This window comes from Hetaerina americana, unplaced genomic scaffold (genome assembly GCF_022747635.1).
Source record: "Hetaerina americana unplaced genomic scaffold, ioHetAmer1.1.p SCAF_5, whole genome shotgun sequence".
In the NCBI taxonomy this organism is placed as follows: domain Eukaryota; kingdom Metazoa; phylum Arthropoda; class Insecta; order Odonata; family Calopterygidae; genus Hetaerina; species Hetaerina americana.
Genome location: NW_027287095.1, coordinates 14,582,422 through 14,606,077, shown reverse-complemented (window position 1 = coordinate 14,606,077; position 23,656 = coordinate 14,582,422). Strand labels below are relative to the sequence as shown.

The window sequence follows — 23,656 nt, the reverse complement described above, 5'->3', positions numbered from 1 at the left end:
AACATCAAGGATGTATTGTATGCGGATATTGAGAAGATCCTCAACAGAGTGAAGTGGAAAACATTAATGAACATTTTGCAAGAGATAAGAATAGACTGGAGGATTAGCTGACTTATCCAGGACCTGTGCATGTCTCAAACTGCACAGATGCAGATGGCAAATGAGGAGTCAAGATAGACACTTTAGGCCAGGAGGTAAGACAGGTATTTTCATCTTCACCCGCTCTTGTCATATATTATTTGCAGATGAAATGGCATGGAAGGCAGGTGTGAGAGTCAGTGGGGAACTCATCAAGTCAAGTTTGCAGATGATCAATCATAATTTAGCCAGTCAGTCAAAGGATTACAAATACTACTTCGCACAATACAAAACCAGTGTGATAGGTACGATATGAGTATTATTCATAAGAAAACAAATGCAATAATATATTCAAGAAATGGGAAAGCTAGGAGAAATATGAAAAGTGGGTGACATATAGTAAAACAACTCTATCTATTTTGGAGAAAGGTTACCAGAGTAGCGGGGAAATTTAAAAATTGAATTAGGTTAAGGATCTTTTTAAGATATACAGAAAAGGATGGCATTAGTAAATAAGTTCCTTCAGTAAAATACAAAGAAAATGCTAGTGAAAATCTTCATGGGCAACATAGTTTTGCATGACTCAAACTAGGCCGCTAAGACAAGAGGATAAACATAGATTGGAGGTTTTCAAGATTTTGATGAGGAGAAGAATAGAGAAAATAAAATGGATGGAAAGGAAAACAGATGAAGGTTTATGCAAGGAAGGGGAAGAGAGACAGCTCTTGGGAGAAATTTCAAGAAGGCAGGGCAAGTGGATACAGGAGATTTGGACTGAGAGGGGCAATGGGGCACCAAAGATTGTAATGGGGGGGGGGGACAATTCTGGAAAAGCCAAGAGGTGGGGAGAGATGGAGAAAGAGGGAAAAGGCATTTTCAATCGAAGGTAGGAAGTAATTTGAGCTAAATAACCAGTTATTGTAGCATGGAGGTTAACAATATTTTGAGCCATGCTAATCAGGGCTACGTAGCCAAGTGCTTGCATCCATTAAAAACCTGCTCTAACCCTGCGTACAACAATGGAAATGCTGGCCCACGTGGCAGTGAGGTAACATCCTCACCTGCCCAGAGGTTGCGGGTTTGATTGCTGCCTAAAAGGGTTTCTCTCCATCTAGGACTTGGGGGTGTGTAATTGTTTTTATTGCTATATCATTGTTAAAAGTTTGATATTAAAGCCACAGTGCTGTTTTCAAATTAATGTGAAATAAATAAATACTAATACTAATAACATACACAAGCTAGAGAGCTTTCCAGGACATGAACTATGCCCTTTAGATAGAAGAAGCAGGTCCATAACGAGAGCCGTTGTGTATCTAAGGTCAATTTCACCTTTGTTTACCATGATTCAAGGTGATTAAAGGTGAAAGCCACCTAAGATAAGTGACTGTCATGGCTGACCTTAGCTATGGTTTGGTTTGAGAATATATACCAAATATTTTAACAGTATTTTACTCAGTTACCTGTTATTTAAATTACAAAGTGCAGTCTGTACTGATGTGTCCAATTTACCACTTAATGGCACAAGGAAATTGGGCAATCAGGTCAAACATGACCAATAAACTTAATTTTATCAGTAAATTCAGCCACTGAAGAGATTATAATAATTAAATGGAACTGACATGCAAGATAATTCAGCACTCAAACATTTGACACTCTAAATATGTACTCATGGGAAGCGATTGATGACAGGGTTAATAAGTATCAAAGCTATCATTAACAACATCAAGAAGAAAATAACTTCACTTTGATGTTCATGTCTTTACTGAAAACATTCATTAATTCAAGTCAAAGGAGGTAAAATTCGAAAACACCAAAATATCTTTCATGTCCTGCTCTTATTGAGATGATTCATGTAGGATAAAAAATTGCACTTATAGAAAAATTCCACTTTAAATGAAAATTTTTCAGTACATAATTGTTCCACAAAATATGGTGAATTGTAAGTGAAGATTATCATCAGTTACAATGCTTCAGTTGAAATTGGTACCAGTAATTTCAGAATGTTTGATTGACGGCCGAAGTGGGTCAAGTGCAGCATAGAGAGGCTAGATTTGTAAAACATGGTTATGGTAAACTGAATAGTGTATCAAAATTATTATAGGAGCTATGCCAGGAATCATTCACGGAGTGAATGTTAAATTACAGATTAAATATCTTGCACTAATTGGAAGGATGCCTCTTTAACAATGATGCTGAAAAGGTGTTATTAGCCCCATCATGTCAATAAAAATAGAGAGATTAAGTATAGAACAAATAGATTTAAGATGTCATTTTTTCTACAAACAATACAGCATCAGAATAATATTATCCAGCCACGCTAAGGGGAAAAATATTTGGGTCAAAATTAGTCCAGTGTGTATTCACCCCCTGCCACACTCTAATGTTGGTTCACAGGGTACTAAAATGTAATGACATGCTAAAGCATGAAACAGTCTGGATGGCATAATATAATAATCCCAGCACTAAACAGGGATGCTACCAATCAGGTTTGAACCTAAAAATTTCGTAGCTACAGTGATTAAACCTTATATAAATACATTTAATTAGTATTTAAGGAGTTGCATAACCATTGCTTAAAGTTTAGAAAGATGGCATAGTCGTTTTAGCACCATGCTCATTCCTCTCTATACATGACTCCACTCTTACATTTTACTGGAATGTGAAAGGTATATAAATACAATTATATATGAATTTCTGCTGCTAATTACCTAATTATGGTTATATTTCCTTTTCTAAATATAGAGAATTGAGGTCTGTTCCAAAAATAAGTAGAATAAATCCTGGGAATAAATGCATTGCCAATCAAAGTTCAAATTGCTAAAACTCTTCAGTATGGCACCCTTGTGCATCGACGCACACCATTGTCAATGCCTCTGCCAGTCGTGGTATGCTTCCTAGGAGGCATTGATGGGAACCTCGTGTTCAGGCACCTCATCACAGCCTTTCTGGCATAATCCAGCATTCCAAAATGCAAGCTCCATTTTATTCTTGGGAACAAAAAGAAGTCCTACTGTACCACATCGGGGCTGTAGGTTACTTTAACAGTGGTCTGAGAGATCATACAAAATTGTCTCATGAGCTGCCTTCCGATCTTCGGACAGCACCTTGGGGAACATCTTGGCACACACCTTTCTCATGACTAAACCTTCCATTAGAATGCAATGCACTGAGGTTCAGGAATATTCCAATCTTTTGCTAATATTCTGAAACTCAGGCATTGATTGAAATTGAGCATGTCTCTCACTTTTTACACATTTTTGATGAACTGTGCCATTAATGGACGTCCAGGGTGTTCTTTGTGGTCAACCTCCTATCTCTCCTCTTGTAACATCTTGTGCCAGCAGAAAACCATTCCTTCGGACATCTATTCATCTCCGTTAGCATCCTTAACCATGATCATGTTCTCCAAACCTGATTTCTGAGCTTAACACAACATTATCAAGTATTGTTGCTCCATGGATTGTGGCATCATGATTTTGTGACTTGCCCACAAACAGGGGTCCTGTGTAGCAGTGATCCACACGTTGTGATGGCCCACAGACAACTGATGCGGGTCGAGTTGCTTTCCTGCCACAAATCACCCCACTCCAGCCACCTGTGTCAGCGGGTAAAAATCATTCTACTTATTTTTGGGGCAGACCCTGCAAATACCCTTTCTCTGTACCCGCTCCCGCATACATGTGAAGGGAGGTTGACCCCCAATGGTGGAATACTAACAGGAGATAGGGTGGCCGAGGGTTCCTTTCATTTTGAGGATGGAGACAGGGACATCATGTTCCATTCCCCCTTCCATTAACTGAGAGACACTTTGAACACCACTGCGGCAAGGGTGCAATGGAGGGGTGCAAGGCTGATGGCTCGCATAGGACCCCAAACACCCTTGCCCCAGGTCTACAAGTGTACAAAGCCTTTTCCATCATCCATGAACTAATGTGAAATATTATTTGGAATGTAAGGCATGTCTCATCCATGCATTTGCAAAGAGCCATACCAAAGATATTTTGCATTTTTCTCTCTCTGGAATCACTGAGACCACAGGAATACAAGGAAAGACAGATAGTAGGTGACACAAGCACAGAGCAGATGAAATACACACGGATGGAATGCAACCTATTTGGCAACAAAAATCATTAAGTCATTGGTAATGACATATCTGCAGCTTAGCAAGCCCCAAACAGTAAGGAAGGTGATGAAGCTGAAAGATCCATTGACTTTCTGAAGTGATGCACTCCGCTACTTTACTTGCTGCAAGCCAATGAATTCAGCCACACATTATTACATATATACTTCTCAACGTCACTCAACAAGTGCTCCCAATAGCCATTATCCAGCCCCTCATCACTTGTGAAGAAATGAGACAAAGAGCCACTCAGTCATGTGAGGTTTCCAATCTCACCTAGTAAACAAATACAGTGTGGCTATAATCTATGACTATCACTAATTGCCCGTTGGTGAGAGAGGATAGGGCGAGAGGGACAGAAAGAAATGTGTGCCCCCTGACTTGGGGGGGGGGGGGGAAATCACCCCACGATGAGGGGGATGAGGCACTGAGACACGGAACACCGAGGCACTCATTTGGGCGCAGACAAACGCGCACAAGAGCATCATAATCACTTGAAAAACAGCAGAAGGTGCTTTTGTGAAGCTGACCAGTGGACTATCCTCATCATGTACAATGAACGGAGAGTCCAGGGCGGATTGAAAGGGCAAAATGGCAATCTACATACATAAAATAAAATCCCGCAGACAAATGGAAGGAAGGAAGCCACTTACCCGACGGCGGCACCGCCTGCTTGGCCAGGTTGCGCAGCGCCGCAGCGAAGGACCGGCCCCCGCCGCCACCGCCCCCGTTGGCCGCTCCGCCCCCGGGGGTGGTCGACCCGGGCCCAGGGCCAGGGATGGCGTGGCCGCCCCCGCCGTTGCCCCGGTGGTGCTGGGGCTGCGAGGACGGCGCGGGGCCGGCCGGATGCGGGGCCGGCGGCGGCGCCGGGTGCTGACCGTGGTGCGGCGGTGCTTGGTGGTGCTGGTGGTGGTGATGGTGATGCAGATGGGATAGGTGCGGGTGGTGTGTCGGAAGTCCGGGGTGGGGAGGGGTGTGGTGGCCGTGTGGGGGGGCGCCCTTGGATCCGGGGGCTGGGTTGGGGGGCGGCGGGGGCAGTATCTGCCCTCCGGTAGGCAAGGGGGATGTGGCCGAGGCGGCGGCGGCGGGGTGCGCCTGCGACGGCGGCTGCGGGGACAGCGACGAGGAGGGTTTCGACGAACCTGGAACACCTGCAAGGACAAAGAACAGCCCACGTCACTCACTCACTCCTTCACTCCCCTCTCCTTCCCGCCCACGCACGCGAGACCGGCCGCGTTCGCCGATCCCGCGATCTGTGATCACCGCAACCGTATCTCACACCCAAAGGCAGGAATGCGGGGCGCGAGTGGGTGAAATAATTATTATTAAAGAAAACCCCACTAAACCGTAGGCCCGTCCGCGTGTGCTTCCGGTAGCTTATTAAGGGACCACGAGAAGCAACAGTGCTCTTAATCTATCGAAATATGTTTAGCTAGCAATTTCTAGGAGTATCGTTTAAATTGATTATAGTAAATACATGGTTTGGATATAAGTATCGAGAAACATTTCGGGAAAAATATGCTACAATGCCTCAAAATTCTTCAGAGTACATCTCTTGAGCATTGACATGCTTTTGCCAGCGGCTTTTCCACAACTCAAAGGTTCCCTGGTAAATGGATTCGGGGAAGTCCTTAAGGGTACGCGAGCAAGCTTCTTTGAAGGCAATTAGGGTCTCATAGCGTTGTCCTTTGAGGGAGGATTTCACTTTTGGGAATAGGGAATAGTCTGCTGGTGCTACTAAGTCGGGACTTAAAGGGGGTTGGGGAATCGCGGCGATGCCGCTGCAGGCCTTCGCAAGCGGACACAAGACTCTCTGCTCTTGGTCTTCCACCAAGATCTACGGGACGAGTTTAGCGCAGATCTGTCGCATCGCCAAATTTGCATTGATAATAGTAGTCACTGTCATCTTATTAATGCCAATACGACCTGTGATCATGCTCACACTTAACCGACAGTCTAAATTCAGCACTTCACGCACACGTCAGGTAAAAATTGTCAATAGTACTTTAAATACAAACCTTGTATTCGATATTCCAGCTGTACCATTGAAATTATGAACACTATTGCCAAATGAAATATATATCATAAGTCCATCCAAACGCCGGACGTTGTGCAGACGCGACGCGTATTTCAAATAGTTAATTCTTTCCATGTGATTTCGTGAATCTTTATACACCTAGATATTTCAATGGGTAAGGAAACTTATGATAGAAAAACTAAAGAAACTTTTGCCAACAGAACCACAGATGAGTGAAATGTCCATCTATGTATACATGCAGGCTAGACACGAATTTCAAAAAAATGGAAAGGCACTACCGGAAGTTAAAGTATGGCAAGAGGTCGACCACAGGCGGACGTATGTGCATAAGCGATCTAAATGAGTAGAAATGCGTGGCACTGCAGCCGTTCAAGATATGGCATCATGAAAAACTTTGCAAATACACAGCGTTTGGAGAACTTCCATTCGAGTAGTGGTTGGCTTTGGCCGCTTAGGAGGCATATTATACATGACAAAGTGCGCCACACGAGGGCTGATGGTGACGCCGTTGATCGACTCACGGAACATTTCCAAGCACTGATAGCTGAGTATGATTTAGAGTACTCTCAGACATACGAGACATCGTATAATACAAGTTAAATGGATGAGCACTGAAAAGTATTGACAGAAAATACGCAAGCTTTACGAAATGAGCTTTACCAACTTTCTCAGACGGAAAACCTGAAAAGAAAGAGTGTATATACTTTTGTGTGCTAATGCTGATCGTAGTCAAAAGTTGAATAATGTTGCCATGGGATAACATGGATAACCTCGAACACCGAAAAGGATAATGAATCTCTCTCTACATAAAAATGATTCGGTTTATCGGAGTTACCATAATGGGCTAGTTCAACACTCATTTCTTCCCCTAAATTACAAAAAATACCAAATCGTGTTCAGGGAAGTCCAAAGGAATAAATAAAAGCGCTTTTTTATATTAACAAACATGATGGGAAATTCCCAAATCATTCATTTCCATCGAAATTATGCACAACGGAAAATGGAAACAAACGCTCTGGCAGCGATAGTCATTGGTCAGCGGCTGAATAACTCCGTGAACAACATTCATCCGTAGAAGCGTCACCAAAATCTCCAAGAATTCAATTACCGTGAACCAAAATGTATTACAACACCACAGAATATTAGCTGTAACATTCTAAAATATTTAAGCAACATTAACCAATTACACGAGTCAATACATTTCGACGGCGGAAATGTAAGCATGCTAGAGAACAGCGGCAAGAACCGTACGTTGCATCATCACAACTAAAAATTAAAAAGGAAAACTAGCGCCATTTTTCAGAAGTTAAGCCAGCATTTATTTAAATAAAAACTTGATCAATTACTTATCTCAATAATCAAAATTAATTTGATACATGAGATAGTTCTATTGAGCACTCATTGCCGTTGTTTTTTGATACTTCTAATTTATTACCGACTTAATTTTGGGAGAAAATCAGCGTTATATTTTATTTGAATAAGTTTATTTTACATTTTAATAGAATATTTTTAACTTTACGGCTCTCAGGTGTCATATGAAAATCAACAGAACACAAAATTTAAAGGGGTTGCGAACGTGAAAATCCCAGTTAATCTGGATTTTACTTAATCCGGACGATCCCCGGCCCTATATAGTCTGGATTAGCGAGGGTTTACTGTATTGTTAACATTTTACACAGTCCACGTGCTTGGTGGCGACAGCTATTCAAGTAATATTTAAATACTACAGGTCAGTAATTTCAACAGTTCATTGAGGCCAAAAAGAAAGGGAAGTCTGATTCGGGACTATTCACTACATGACACTATCAATTCTTTAAAAAAAAATACGTATTCTCTTCTCGGTAAGGGGATCCAAAATACTTCCATGCTAACTGGTTCAGACCTTCGATAATGGAGGATTTCCTTACATATGTCCAACGGATGTTTGATTTCACCTGATATTGTGGCAGAGCAATCATTATCGTTAGGTCCATCCACAGAGAAATATTAACCATCGTCATCAGGGAAGTTCTCAGCTCGTTTTATTACGATATATTTGGAGATCCCTTCATCCCTTTTTGAAACAATATCTGCCGAACTATATCGGGAGAAAAGCACACAAAAATACATATCTTTTAAGGCCCTACCAGAGAACAGTAAACTTACACAAAAATTTGGTTGACCATCCACCGGTTACGCACACGAGCGACCATGCATCAAAGGAAAAGACAAACACGATTCGAGTCTTCCCCGACGAAGTGAAGACACCCGAAGACGACACGGCGTCGACCAAATTCCTGGAATACACGTATTATAGAATTCAGAAGGGCAATTTCTTAAAATGCATTAGCCGCAGGAAAAGGAATTATTTTTACTCAATTCGACTTCATGCAAAAGAATTTATCAAAACAGTCATCATCCTCGAATTAAAGGAGTTCGTCAAAAAAATACCGCCGAGACTACGGCCCACTGGGGTATCGAGGGCAACGCTTTCTAAAAAAAGGAAAAAAATCACTTCGCGCGTCATCACCATCGCCTCGCGCCGAGACTGGAACAAGAATAAATTATGAAAGTACTGAAAATGCTAAATACCAAATCCTACTGCTGGCGAATAAGGTGAAATGTTCGCAGGGCAGGGAGAGAGAGCACGAATCGACACCGTCTTGAGTTCCGACTCACTACCTATTAGGCCAGGAAATGAGATAAAAGTAGCCGGCAAAATGTTTTAGAGAAATAATTGTGTTACACTCGGTTAAAACTCAGTTTAAGCGGAACAGTTACTAAAAAATTGCCCTTAGGCACACGTCGCCATAAAAAAAACTGATAGCCGTACAGCACTATTAATAAAAATTGTATATATTTCCCTAATTGTGATCAAAACTTCTAGCTTTCACTAGATTGTAGTAAATTAGACTCAATTCAGACCCAATGCCATTTTATTGACCTTATAATAATACATACTTTAAATTTATGACTAATTGAATTAAAGAGGTAGAACAATGGATTCACGATGCCTGATGAACGCATTTTTTCATTGAAAAATGAAAAACCAACGCTACGTAACAGTGAATGCGGAACCCCGAAGTGGAGTTGCCGAGTTGAGGAGCACCCCTACAGGGATTTATCCGTCGCGACCCCCTCGACACTCCCAGAAGACCTCTTCTGACCGCTTGTCCCCCCCCCCCCCAAGGATCTCTGCAAAACAATACCAACCCATTTCCCGGATACAATCGCGCCACCACTCTCGCCGGCCATCTGATTCCCAAATTTCCTCGACTTTCCCCCAATTTTTGCGGCTGGTGGTCAGGGGTCGGGGCGATCCCTGATGGCTTGCGAACTTGAGCATGTGCAAGTATTTTATTGGAAAACCCGCAAGCATTTGACACGATTCTCCATAAGTTTTATTCGGTAACTTATGATAACGAAAGGAAGATAATAGGAGGGAGTGGGAGGTCGAGTGAGGTCATTCGGGCGGCGTCTTCCCATTCCGGCACAGGTGAACGCGCGTGGGCCCGCCGCTTCCAGGTCAGGGGAGCCCAGCCGGCCGATGCGGCAGGAAGTTGTGGCTGCCCCGGCGGCGGGCGACGGCGCTCCTTTCCACACAGCTGCTCGGCGCATCGCAGCCTTCCCAGACTTCCGGTCACGTGGCCAGCAGTCTCCGTCCCTCGATCCAATTTCCATCCCTTCTCGACCTTCACTCACTTTCACCGCCCCTCCGCAACTACCCTTTCGTGCTCATCCACACCACTGCCCTCGAAAGCGAACGCACCCACGGTGGGAAAAGCCGGAAAAAGGCAGACATAAATCACGCTATTCTTGTATCCACTTCATTATCATCTGAATAAGGTTCATTGGGACAAGACATGAAAAAAACAACGTTTAAATGCGATTCGGATGCTCAATGATCGAGTCACGGACATATTTAACCAACGAGCAAGTCATTTTGCATTATAATTTTTATTAGAAGTAGCCTCCTCATATGAATGTAACAAAACCAATTAATAAAGATTTGTTATTGTTGGGTATTTTCTACAAAGCAAGCGTCACTTTCTGAAGGATTAACGTCTTCATATCAATGGAGTTTGAAAGTTGCTCGTGCAACTTTCAAAAGGAGAAGAGCGTCTGTGGCTCCCCTTTTTCACGTTCGGGTATATGTATCCCTCACGGACAGAATGGACGAGAACCCCCACCGAAAGAACCTCCTCCCCTCTCTATTCTCACTGAAGAGAATATAGTAATGAAACCTATTTGGCTCGAAATCAGTGCGTAAAACTAAGCACCCTAAGTAGAAGCCTCGCTCCTTCGCTCACCAGCGACACGATCCCCTGACTCATCCACGGCCTTTCTCAGTCTCGATGGCCGCAAACACTCGGCCCGCAGTCGCCGAAGGGGGAGGGCATGGGACGAGGACTAGTACCGCTACTCCCTCTTCCTTTCCGAGAGCATCCAAAGTCATTATAACCTATGATATTTTTCAAAATTACTCTCCTCCCCAAAGAATAAAGATTCAGCATTTTTCTCAAATAATAATGCAACAATAATTACTGACTAATGTGACATAAAATTATGGACATTTATGTGTAACTATTTATGAATTTTTGCACTGCAACTAAATGACACATTATTACAAATTCCGACTTCATATTTGGAGCATTCTGTGAATGCCCGCGTAGTGCAATTTCCCTCGTCACGACGTGCTCCCACTGCATGGATTGGCAGAGGTATGCCGGCGCTACGGATCTCATCTGCAACTGTACAGAGTGCAAAACAAGAGATTTTTAAATGCAATTGATGGCAAAAACTTTTCATTTCCTATAATATTTAAACAACCACCCTGTCAAGCTACTATGTGATGAACTAATTCCACAAGGTAGGTGCTGAAAACGCTGGAGGTACGCCCGCACCACTTCCCTGTAGTATTCCGGTTGTTATAATACTCTCCCAGTCATCTTCATGGACATCCAGACATTTAAACGGAAACATCATGCAACCACGTCATTACACTCCACCACCATTTCCCACCACGAATTCCAATCTGGTAACTATATACATTTTCGCCCGTTAGATCAGTCCCACCCATACGTCTGCCAGATAGATTCTGCGAATATATTTGGGTCTGGGAACTTGTATTCTCTTTTTTCTCGACTAAATATCGGCATACATTCGCTATTGGCTCACCAACATTCACTGAGGACATATCAGTTCCCACTGAGTCGTCTACCAAGCGAGCGGCCAGTACGAATGCCCTCGTCTCGGCTAAGAGTAACCTCATAATATCACCTTCTTCCATTTTATGCACAAACGTTTTGTCTAGCTACGGCGAGTCTTTAGTTGAGCGACATTCTCTCAGGACGCCTGGTTCCTCACAGTCCCTTGACTTCAGATTGGTCAAAACATTGCAACTATCGAATAAGTTACCAAAATAAAAATGTAGGTGAAGACTTCCACGGGACTCGGACGGAGTTGCCTAACACGATAATGAGGGAAGCAGTCGCTTTTCCAAATTGCACGTCACACACATTGCCATTGAACCTCTCGCATTGATACTCATCAAAATCCACTAAATAGCGCCACGCAATGTTTAAGTGCCACACTTTCAACCCGAATCTGATCGGTTGCTTCTGAAAAAAATACTTGCATCTGTAGCGCTCGATCTATGTACGATGCCATTGATTCATCAAGGTTCAAAAATTGCGGGGGTACATATTTAAAAAAATATTTCAGAAAAAAGATTCATTAGGCGTCTCAATTTCCACATTTTCCCATCATTATTTATTTAGTGTTACTAGCACAGTGTAAAAATTACGGGGGAAATTTTGAAAGTTTTCATTAACCAGTTACCTCAGTGAAACTTCATTTTTAAATATAATTTCCCTGTACACAAATGCACTTGGTCCAACGATGTTCCAATGCCTTGATCCTATCTCCAAAATTAGATTCCTTCAGGTCGACAATATACCCATCCGCTTCGGCTGTTAGTTCGTCCTTTGAAGAAACTCCTTCCACTGAGGAAAATCTTGAGCTTGGGGAAGAGATGGAAATCTGATGGAGCCAAATCAGGCGAATAAGGCGGGTATATATAATAATATGGCAACAACACTTGTGAGTGGGCGTGCATTATCTTGATCAAAGATGACTTTCTTCCTCGCCAAACCTGGCCTTTTTTCGTGTACGCTTTGCTGTACTTGGTCTAGGAGGTTAGCGTGGTATTGCTCATTAATGTTTTTACCAGTGGGAAGACAATCTATCGGCAGGATCCCTTTCTTATCCCAGAAAACTGAAGCCATCCCCTTTCCAGGCGACCATTTTGCCTTTACTTTCTTCGGTGGTGGAGGAGAATCAACATGTTTTCACTTGATTGACTGCTGTTTTATCTATGGGGTATAGTAGTGGACCCAGTTATTCATCTGAGGTCACAAACCGGCGCACAAAATCTTGTCAGTTGCTCTAAAAACGAGTCAAACAGTGCTCGGAAATTTCCATTCCGATGCGTTTGTGATCCTGTATCAAGAGCAGCGGCACTCATTCAGCAGATAATTTTCTCATATCCAATTCCAATGATAAAATGTGATATGCCCGTTCAGATGACATCCCTACAGCTTCGGCGATTTCTCGCAGTTTCAGTCGGCGATCCTCCATGCCCATATTATGCACTTTTGCGATAATTTCTGAGGTGGTGACACATTTTGGCCAGCCACTACGCGGATCATCGTCTAAGCTGACCCGAAAAAACTTAAACTCGTTTGTCCCCTGAGTTACAGTTGAATATGAAGGAGCAGAGTCCCTAAGAGTGTTCTGAAAGTTGGCATGAATTTCATTTGTTTTTACGCCTTTCTTTAATAAGTATTTAATCACTGCACGAGTCTTCATTCTTCCATCTTCACAAATCACTTCACGGGAACAACAACAGTGAGGCGTCCGCACCACAGATCTATTCCCAGAGCACTAACGCGTTACGTGCTTACTCTTGAAGGATTACCTATTACTACGCGGGAAACTCGTGGCAGTGCTGACATCTGGTGGTGATTCCGAGAACCTTTCAAACTACCTTCGTAAAATACCAATCCCTTCTTCAGGAGTTGTGCACCGGAATATTCCTGATGTCCTCCGCTTGCTCCCAAAAAAATTATTGCGGCATAAAAATAAATAAATTTAAAAATATTTACGAATTTTCAATATAAAACTAAATGGTACAATCAAAGCAAATTCCAACTTAACACTCAGAGCATTTTGTAAATGCTGCGATTTCACAGGCGACCGGTGTCAAACGTTCGCCAGAGAGGGAAAAAGAGGGTAGGGGAACGGCGGAAAAATTATTCCCTTTCAGGCATTCATTCCATGAAATCCTTGAGCCACCCTCGAGCTAAGTGGGTTGGCGAGGGTGCGTCGCCACCGCAGCCGCTCGTCCCCTACCCCTCAAGGAGAGCAGCGCTATCGACGACGAACGACATGGACCGGGGGCACAAACAACTGCCACTCGCGCCGCCTCAACCACTCTTGCCTCCCACTCGAGAGGAAGGAAGCGGGTGGTTGTGGCGCCGGTTCAACACATACATATGAGGGCGCCGACAGCCAAGCGGGGCGACCTTCTCTCCCCATCCACCCACCCACTCTTTCCCCACACACACCTTCCCACTTCCTCAGAGGCGATAAACATCTTCGCGTGCCAGACACGACTCCTCTTTCAAATGCACTTCTCCAATTGATTTCAAGATGGCCGAGGGGTGGGCTAAATGGCCATAGCGGTTCTGCTATCGACTGCTACTGACGCTTGCGTTGAAGTAATTCTCTCTGTGCACGGTATGGACATACGTACGTACTACTTAAAATTCCCATATCATCTACAAAGACCGAATTCAGGAAACATTTCTTTCTTCAAACGAAGTGGATGGAAGAAAAGAAAAGGAGCCACGATGAACTATCTTCGTGGACACCTGAAAGTACATACATTCACTGAGACATTCAGCGGGAAATCAAGCTCGCGGATAATTCGATGAGGGAGTGAATTCAAACGTGTACCCCAACTGCGCCAAATTATTCGCTGCTTTGCCCGCCGCTGAGATCGAGAGTTCAGCCGTTGCCACAGACGTGGGCACTGAGAGAAAGGAAGGGAGGACCTCTATTAAGGCGGACGGTCTCCACGGCGCGGATCACCCCCGACTTGGCAAGCAGCAGAACGTGGATGGTATCGCCAAATGACAACGGAAGCGAAACGAAGGGAGTCGCCGCAGAGGGCCTCCAACTCAATGACTTCTCTGCAGAAAAAGCACTGACCATGAATGAGGAAAAGTGCCCGCCGAATCAACAGCAGAGATATACAAACCAGAGTGCTCCTAAAATGGCCCCTTATAAATTTATGGCCAACCTAAGCCAGACTTCACACCATTATCTGCCAAAAGCCGTGTGTCGCATGCCCTACCTCTGACTTTACGGTCAGAGGCCATGAGTTAAATGCCCATGTAATTGTAGAATTTCTCTTTTTTACTTTTCTATTCTGCATGATCCGTCTTGCTATGGTGGAGGCATGTCATATGAATGGTTTTAGTTCACTTTTATTCCCTTTTTGCATAACAAATAGCTTATTTATTAGGTGAATTTACCCTTGTTTTGAATTAAGTCTTCCTCCAGTATGTCTACATATTTGCACGTTATTTGATAGTTTTTAACGAATATTTTTCCTCTGCCCTTTCTCTCCCATATCACTTACCCTTCCCACCTGGTGCTTGCACCCCCTGCCACACACCTTCTTGGTGGATCGCGGGGTATTAATGGCGATGTCGATGACTTCAAATGCTCTCCCCTCTCTTCCAAAGTTATTTCGAATATACATTTTTCCGTCGCGTAAAATGAAAGCAAAAGCTATTGAATTCCGATTAACAATATGCACAGTACACATTTTTCACACTACTTTTAAAACTACAAAATACGCCAAGATTGATTCCGTGTGATTTAATTTCGAAAACTGATAAAGGACAATCTCTAATTTATCGTTCGTTCGTAAAAGAGAGCACCTCGGATTTAAGGAACGCCGCGATCCCGCCACTCGAAGCATGCCCCCCCCCCCCCCTAGTGCCCCTGACGCCAAATTGAATTCACCGCCTTCAAGGCCACCCGCCGTCTCTAAGCGCCCCCCTCCCCAGTCAGGCCAATCGCCCCCTTTTCGAAATACCTTTCCTCCTCCCTCGATCACTTCTCTCCATCCCAAACATATCTTGGCCGCTTCCGATCTGCAGCGATCTCCCACCCCGACAAGGGAGACGAGAAAAATAATTGGGGCACAAGAAAATAATCCCTTTCACATTCACATCAATTACAAAGAGTACACATTTCCCTGAGATACATTCTCTTCAATTCATTCTTAAGAACCTATTTCTCACCCTCCTACACATAAGGCAAGGGCTTGTCAACATTGTTCCTTAATTACTAGGAGGCGCCCCGCCAATCTCCTCTTCCTCGAATCCTCCAGCCCCCTTTCCGAATCCCCACTGCCACCCACGCGACCATCGGGCGAGGAATGTCCCATTGTCGCCCCTCCTCCATCAACAATGTAACCCATGTGCGAACCGTGTTACCTGGGCTCCGCTTTCTACAATATCTTGGACCATGTCCATGCACTGCACACCTCTTAATATCCGACTCAGAAATCACCTTCACGCACACCTCCGCTGCCGGCAGGTCTCCCGGTCACCAAACACGCCTCCCACCCACACAACCATTAGTGGCACCCAATCTTTATTAATTGAAAAACATATTTTTTGTGCCCTGAAAGCCGCCATAAGGGTGTGTGGGAGGGGGTGATTACACACCAGACTAATTTTGACCCGAATGTTTTGACCCCTAACGCGGTCGGACACAATTCTTCTGATGCCTAATCCTCCGTGGAAAAAATGACATCTTAAATCTCTGTTCAACACTTAAGCTCTATAATTTTATTTATATGATCTCGCCCACCGTACTACGATGGGGGTAGTAATGCATTTTCAACATCATTGCTCAAGAGACATCCCGCCAATGTATGCAAGAGATTTAATCAGTAATTTAGCCTTCGCTCCGTAGGTGATCCCCAGCCTAGCTCCTCTAATATTTTTGCAACTATTTATCATTCTATAAGATTCAAGCGAGAAATAAGAAAATTAATTGATTTTGACCTCCCGACCTCAAGAAAGACGGTACAAGTATCCTCTCGAGAATGAGTCTACGCGGCGTTATCACGGTCTTTGCCGTGACCTTGATAAGGGCGCTTTGTAGGTCAACGGGCAGTTGGAGGTCTGAAAAAATCCCAGGACCTTTGCTATGAGACGATGCTTTTTATGAGAGAAAAGTACAAAATTATATCACAGTTGTACTCAAAATGAAATTACGAATTCGCGGATTTGGCTCACGGAAATCGGAGTCGCGGTAGCCAACTGAAGGAGCCGTTCGACTCAAGAGAAGATCGTGGGTTCCAAGTCACTGATGGCATCTCCGCTTAAGTTTGATCAGTGACATTTTTGGGACAAGAATTTCATGGAAAACCGAAAATGACACGGAAAGAAACCCCTATCTGGACACCCTGAATTTATGAATTCCATACTAAGTAGTGGTTAATATGTACGTCTGAGGAGAGCTCTACCCTAATCTACAACATGACATCTACTAGCAGGACAAAATCAACGAGGAAATCTTCTTTTATCTCATTCTGTTGTCGGCACATTGAATCCAGCAGCAGCTTTAGCAGATGACCTAAATGCTAAGCAACGCTGGTGCGACATTTGGCAATTGGAATTAAACTTAAAAAAAAGCGCAGTGATGAATGTTTGGAAAAGAGCAATTTCCTCCTGAACGCCTACTGCATCGGAAATACCGAAATGTAATGTGAAGACTCCTCGATTAAATGCTTATGCATTATCCTCACTCATGACCTGTCCATGGTGAAATGCAATTATATGAATTGCATTTCACCATGGAGAATCTGGGCAAGCCAACAAAAAATTAAGATTTTTAAGAAGATTACTGGGCTAATGCGATGAAAAAGTTGAAGAGAAATGTTATCTTTCGCTGGTTAGGCCTCATTTAGAACATGCTACAAGTATATGGGATCCTCACGAAGTTGGGTTGATTGCGAAAATGAATCGCGTACAGGAGCTAGATTTGTAGATGAGCTGAGTAGTGTATCAAAATTATTAGAGGAGCTAGGCTGGGAATCACTCGCGGAGCGAAGATTACAGATACAATCTCTTGCAGAATAAAGAATAAAGATAAAATCTCTTGCATAATTTGGAAATATGTCTCTTCAGCAATGGCGTTGAAATGAACTATTGCCCCAATCGTACTAAGGTAAAAGAGTAAGGCAGTTCATGTAAATAAAATTCGAGATATTAAGTATAGAACAGATACAGATATAAGATGTCATTTTTTCCACGAACGATGAGGGATCAGAATCACTGCGTCCGACCGCGTCAGAGATCAAAATTAGTCTAGTGTGCATTCAACCCCTGGCAGTGGCTTACCATAAAACAAACCATAACCACAAATATCAATCCGAAGGTCGGTTTGGTAGGTGATGGTAGAGTTCACCCAATACTAAGCTTACATGGCACTACAAAATAATATCGTCGCTATACTTTGATAGTGAGGGCGGCGGTTAGTTTTAGAACAAGGAATGAGCATCGGGAGAGGAAAGCAATAAGGTTCTGAAGGAAACGGCTTAATCGCAACGAAAACTAGGTTTAAACACCACACCAGGCGTGGGTATAGATTGAAATTGTCTGGGGATAGGAATTGACATGGAAAGTCTCTCACTGGGCGCATAAAAGCAGCGGAGAAAAAGACGCAGAAGGGGACCGAATCAGAAAGAATTAGGACTTAGAATGATTGGACGAAGTTGAGGACAGGGAAATTAGATACTACAAAGCGAGAGATGGAAATAGAAAATATGGATAGCGGGGTTTACTGGATTGTGATAGTTTATATAAAGTATTATATAGTGGAAGGGAGGTTCTGTTCAATAAAAAGGTCACTCCAAAGAGGGGCAGAAACAGTTTTGAACACAAAGCTAAAACATCGTAAACAAGGCACAGATGAGTAATAAAATATTATTAAGAGAACTCAGACCCTGGTCATTGCTCACGTTTACACGCCAAAAAGCCACCATAAGAAGTAAGAAATCGTCAGGGTATACGATCAATGGGAGGAAAAAATCGGGGATGTTTCTGAAAGGAAATGTTGATTAAAATGAAGGAGGTAGTGTGTAAAAAGAAGTAGGTGAAGGAGGATATGGTAGTGAGGTAGGGAACTCCGGTTTAAGAACCAGGAATGTGCACAGGGATATAGCAGTAGATATTCGCAGGAGAAAGGGTTTCATCATTACAAGCACTTATTTAATCACAACAATAGGCATAGGTATAGATGGAAAATGTATGGGAATTTAGACAGAAATAAGCTAGACTACATTACGATTAACCGCGTATTGAGGAACAGCGTGATGAATTTGCACGGTTTCGGGGGAGCAGATGCGGATTTAGATCATAATTAAGTACTAACGAAGTGCACAATCAGATTAAAGAGAATAAAATGAGGTAAATGTTTGAGGAAATGGCATGTGGAAGCATCTACTGGGAAGAAAGAAACATCAAGTACAGAAAATTATGAGTGAAAACAGGGAGATAGGTACAACAGATGAAAAAAGGAACACACTCGAAAATGGATATGAACCTAGGAAAACAAATAATAGGGAAAGGACAAAAAAACCATAGAATACCAACGAAATGGCTACGAAGTTACACAAGATAAATTAATAGAAAAATATAAACAGAGGTCGAAGAAAGAACAAAAGGGTCGAAAAATAAATTAATTTGAAATGAATAGGTCAAAAAACGTGGTGGAAAACGCAGAGTGAGGACAAGAAAGGTTTGAAGCGGAAGGATTGGTGAATTGTACTGGAAGATGTAAGCACTTTCTCGAAGTAAGAAGGGAAGCAATGAAATATGCAGCAGAGATATTTTTAATTGAAGCAGGGGTGACCCAAGAGAGATGGAAATAATACACATAGGATCATAAACATGGCAAGGATCAGCAACCTTAAACAGAGAATATGCGCTATTTTATATACCTAGAGGAGCAGGTGATGGGAATAGCTTAGGTCCAGATATGGCGAGTATTGGCGAGAAATAAAAGGCGGGAATATAAATCAAAAGCTGTGGTGGCAGACAACATTCCCGAGGAACTAATAAGGCTTTAAGAAAACGTGGGAGGCATTGCTGGAAGATTTTGTCGGATCAGTGATAATTCTTATTCTGCAAACGGGAAAGGCAGTCATGAGCATACGAGGACTGTATGACAAAATTTTGATTTTGCATGTAGCTGATGTGGTTCTCAGGATCATCAATAAGAGGATGGAGAGTGAAGAAGATGACTTGTTAAGGGACGATCAATGCCGGCTCAGGAAGGGGAGAGGAACGCATGATGCCATAGCAGTAATGAGGTCACTAATAGAGAGGAATAAACTAGTAAAATACAATCGGGGTGCATTTGTTTATTTATTCGATTTCCATAAGGCAACCCAAAGAATACGTAGGATAGCATAATGAATCCTTATAGAAAATAGGAATACTCTAATACTGGAGGAATGGGAGGCTAATCTGCAACCTGTACCTGCCTCACTCCGTAGTAGTAGTAGTTTTTAGGGGAGGCGACCGACAGCTAAGGTCATTTGCGCCATAGGGGATGGACAGGAAAGGATGAAGGGTGGAGAGAAACCCGGCGTCGGCATTAGCCTACTCTTCACGAAAGCCGCCAAGGGGTCCGCAGTTTAACGTCCCATCCGACGGACGGCGTACGCACTCAAAGTGCCCTCCACAAAGCACCTCAAGTAGGGATCGAGATACCTCTGAAAAATATTCAACACTGCCGGGATTTGAACCCGCGCCCTCAGGGTGGGAAGCCAGTACGTTAGCCCCCGCACCATCTCGATCCCCTGCCTCACTCCGCTCAGATGCGAGTGGGGGTGGATAGTCCGGATGGGCGGTGTTAGGAAGAGGAGTAAGACAAGGCTATCCATTATCACTTGTACTATCCAACTTTTATGAGAACAAGGTTTAAGACCAGAAGATGGGAATAAAATTCATTGGAGAATTCATAAAATCAGTTAGGTCTGATTATGGTCAAGCTTCAATTTGCTAGTCAGCTAAGGGTTTGCAAACATTGCTGAGTGCTTTGGAAAGCAAGTGCGATTGGCATCAGACGAGAATCAATGCACACAAAACAAAAGTTATGGGGTTTTCGAGAATGAGAAATGTTAAGTTATTTATTAAAATAAGAGCTCCTAAACTAGAGCAGGCAGAACCGTTTACTTATCTCGGGAGGGTTTTAGCCTATACTACAGCCAAAAAAGTAGGGACGTAACAAGAAGAATAGCAGTAGGCAAAGAAGCTTTCAAACGGAGGAGAGAATTGATGACAGGGACGTCGAGTCAGAAGCTTGAGAAGCGGCTCGTTACAGTTTGATACGGAGAGTGGTATTGCACTGCTAGGAAACATGCTCATGGAAGCAGGATGATAGATGTAGTATGGAGGCTTTTGCAATGCGGGTGTGGAGAAGGATAAGGAAGGTGAAGTGGACATAAATGAAAACAAATGAGGAAGGGTAGGGATAGGATAGGGTTGTTGAATGGAATGAAAGGAAGAAAGAAGTATGCGGCATTAAAAAGAGATTCGTTGTGGATTAGGATGCCAGGTTATATTCCGTGGGAGAGGCAAGGAAAATCATTCTTGCACCGTTCGATAAGCGGCGTCCATCCAAAAACTACTTTAACCCGTATAATATAGAAAACAATATATGTTAAGGGTCGCGATACTTCGCTTCCAACGAATTCTTTGACAGCGACAATATGATCTTCATATCGGAATGACACTGATTTATTACCAAATCGCAACGTTCCAAACACAAAATATTGTCTTTATCCATACGTACGACAGTAAAAGTAACTGCTAATTATAAGTAACAATAAATGGTAATCCAAGAATACATTTCGAATCAGCTCACATACAGCAAATAGGAATGAACACAGGGATTCTGCTTGGGAATCAAACATAATGAATTAAAAGGCGAATTATCAATCAAATAACCAATTTACCCTTGTGTTTCCCGGATTTGCCAACATGCATTCCACGCTCTATTCTCGCATAAAAATTATCTACCACTGTTTCATTAACAGATTTCTTTCTTTTTATCAGCAGAAAAAAATTCACCCAATGATTGTGCGAAGAGTGATGAAACGTTTACGTGGCCAAGAATTCCTTGCCCTTAGCTTAACACAGTGGAATCGATCGAAAAAAGTGAATCATCAAGCGAGATGGGCAATGACCCAAACGATCGGACGATGAACTGGGAGCCCATTAATCGATTGACCGCAAACGGCGACACAAGCAGAATGGCAATCACTCGAAGAAGCGAAAAATCAAACTCGTGGAACAGGCAGGGCACTAGGAGGCAGCGAACCCTTCGAACGACCAAGATCTTAATCACTCGCTTGCTTTTGTCGAGAGCCGACCGGGAGCAATAATAATGTCACGCCGAGGCGGGGGCGGCCCGGATACGGGAAATACGCACAAAAAGACAGCTTAGGCTAGAAAGGCTTATTTATGCACTGAAAACATATCGAGACACCGCATTGCATTTCGCGTTTTATTAGTTAGTTGTAACCATTGCAGGGAATTAATTCGAAACTAAAACAAGAACAAGCCGCAAATGCTTATCCGTTTTATTTTCAGCGAAGTAATGCGTTCGTCCACTTCTTCTCTTTAGATACCACATGAAATACAATTACGTATATTACAAATACCAGGGAATCAGATCACTAGCCATTCTTTCGTTCAAGCAAAGCCAAAGAGGTATAGTATGGGCGCCGATTAGAATCACAAGGATTTCGTCGACTAAAACACATGGGAAGAGGAGGGGGCGAGGGGGGTACGAGGGAAGGGGGAAAGAGTGATGAGGAGGACCCGAAGCGAGAGAGCGTGCGCCGGGAAAATAAAAGACTGACGTACGAGCGCCTCAAATATTTACGGGAGCCACGTCCTCTTTCCCTTCCGCCGGCTGACTGACGGACGGCCCAAAAAAAGAAACAATGCCGCTAGTAATAATTGCGAGTGAAGGATGGGGGAGATGAGTGCGGCGACGGGATGGGAGAGGCGCTGTCCCGCCCTGGGAACGACGAGGGCGTGTGCCCCTCGAAGGAGAGGGGGGGAGGAGGAGTGGCCTCGCGGGCGGAGGAGGGCCACTTCCGACCCCGGGAAAAAATCTCGCTCGTCCGCATCACTTGACGCGGGCAACAAATTCCCACGAGCAGAAAGGGTGACCGCTTGGCATTCATCGTCAACACACGAAGCACACGAAAATCCGTTACCGGAGCGGAGACTCGATCGCAGTGAAACATTCATTGGGGCGAGAATATTTAAACCAAGGAGAATCATTGATCGGTAATTTGCTTCGGACGGATCTGCTAGCACACTTCACTCTTAACTCCCAGAGGCGCGCGATATGCTTCTCATTGGTGGTGTACTGGTGGTTGCTTAGGGTAAGATAATATCCCACGCGGGCGAGGGGAACTCACTAGATACATGGCACACACACGACATGACCGGAACACATAGGAATTGCCGATGAAAGCCCCGTTAAGGCGAAAACTGAGCTCTTGGCAAACTAACACGTTAAATGCTCATCATGCATTTGCAAGATTCTCGTGACGGCGGCATTCACTGCACGCAACGAGTGCTGTGAAGTCTCACCCTTTCTAAACAAAATTACGGACTGGTACATGGAAAGTAAATTCGAAGAGTATTAAAATTACCGCATACTTCAAGACTCGGTATCTACTCAAATGAGATGACGACCTCTAATACTACGAGAATAAAGGCATTAAAGGACCATGGATCCTTCGAAAATCATAATGAATAATGGATGAAGAGTTTGATCAATTGAAGCTGGGTCGAACTTTTAGCGTTTAAAACAAATGGCACGAATGAATTCAATATTCGCGGGCAGTTAGTTCATTTGTTTTATACGTATACTGGCGTTCAGGGGAGAATGCCAATTTTCATTGACTCGCTCTGGATCCACAGGGACGATAAAAATTGATGACGTAGATACCTCAGAGTAAATAAATACCCTTTCGTCCGAATTATAGATAATGTAACATTCCGGCGGTCACATACCACGAAAGAGTTTCAAAATACGGTTTGTTATGATGTGAAAGCACAAAGAATTGTAGCAGGTCGAGGACTAGAATGCTTTCGCAGGAAGCTGAAGCTTTTGGGAAAAATGCGAATATTATGCTTGTCGGAAGTAAATTGATGTTCAACACGTTGAATACCTAGTAAATATATAAAATGCAAACGGCAGACGATTGTGAGCTATCAACCCATTTAAGGACAATAAGCAGACAGTAATTTTTCATGCACCCC

The 23,656-nt window shown here is 43.4% G+C and overlaps 1 protein-coding gene across 1 annotated transcript in view; it reads right to left on the bottom strand.

Annotated features, from left to right (window-relative positions):
- Positions 1–5,224: 5,224 nt before the first annotated feature.
- px (MAP7 domain-containg protein plexus) overlaps positions 5,225–23,656 on the bottom strand; it is a gene marked incomplete at its 3' end in the record, with an annotated part of 315,612 nt that continues 297,180 nt past the window's right edge. Inside the window, exon 8 of the mRNA XM_071591720.1 lies at positions 5,225–5,349. Coding sequence (XP_071447821.1) covers positions 5,225–5,349 — 125 coding nt within the window. The remainder of the gene's footprint in view (positions 5,350–23,656) is intronic.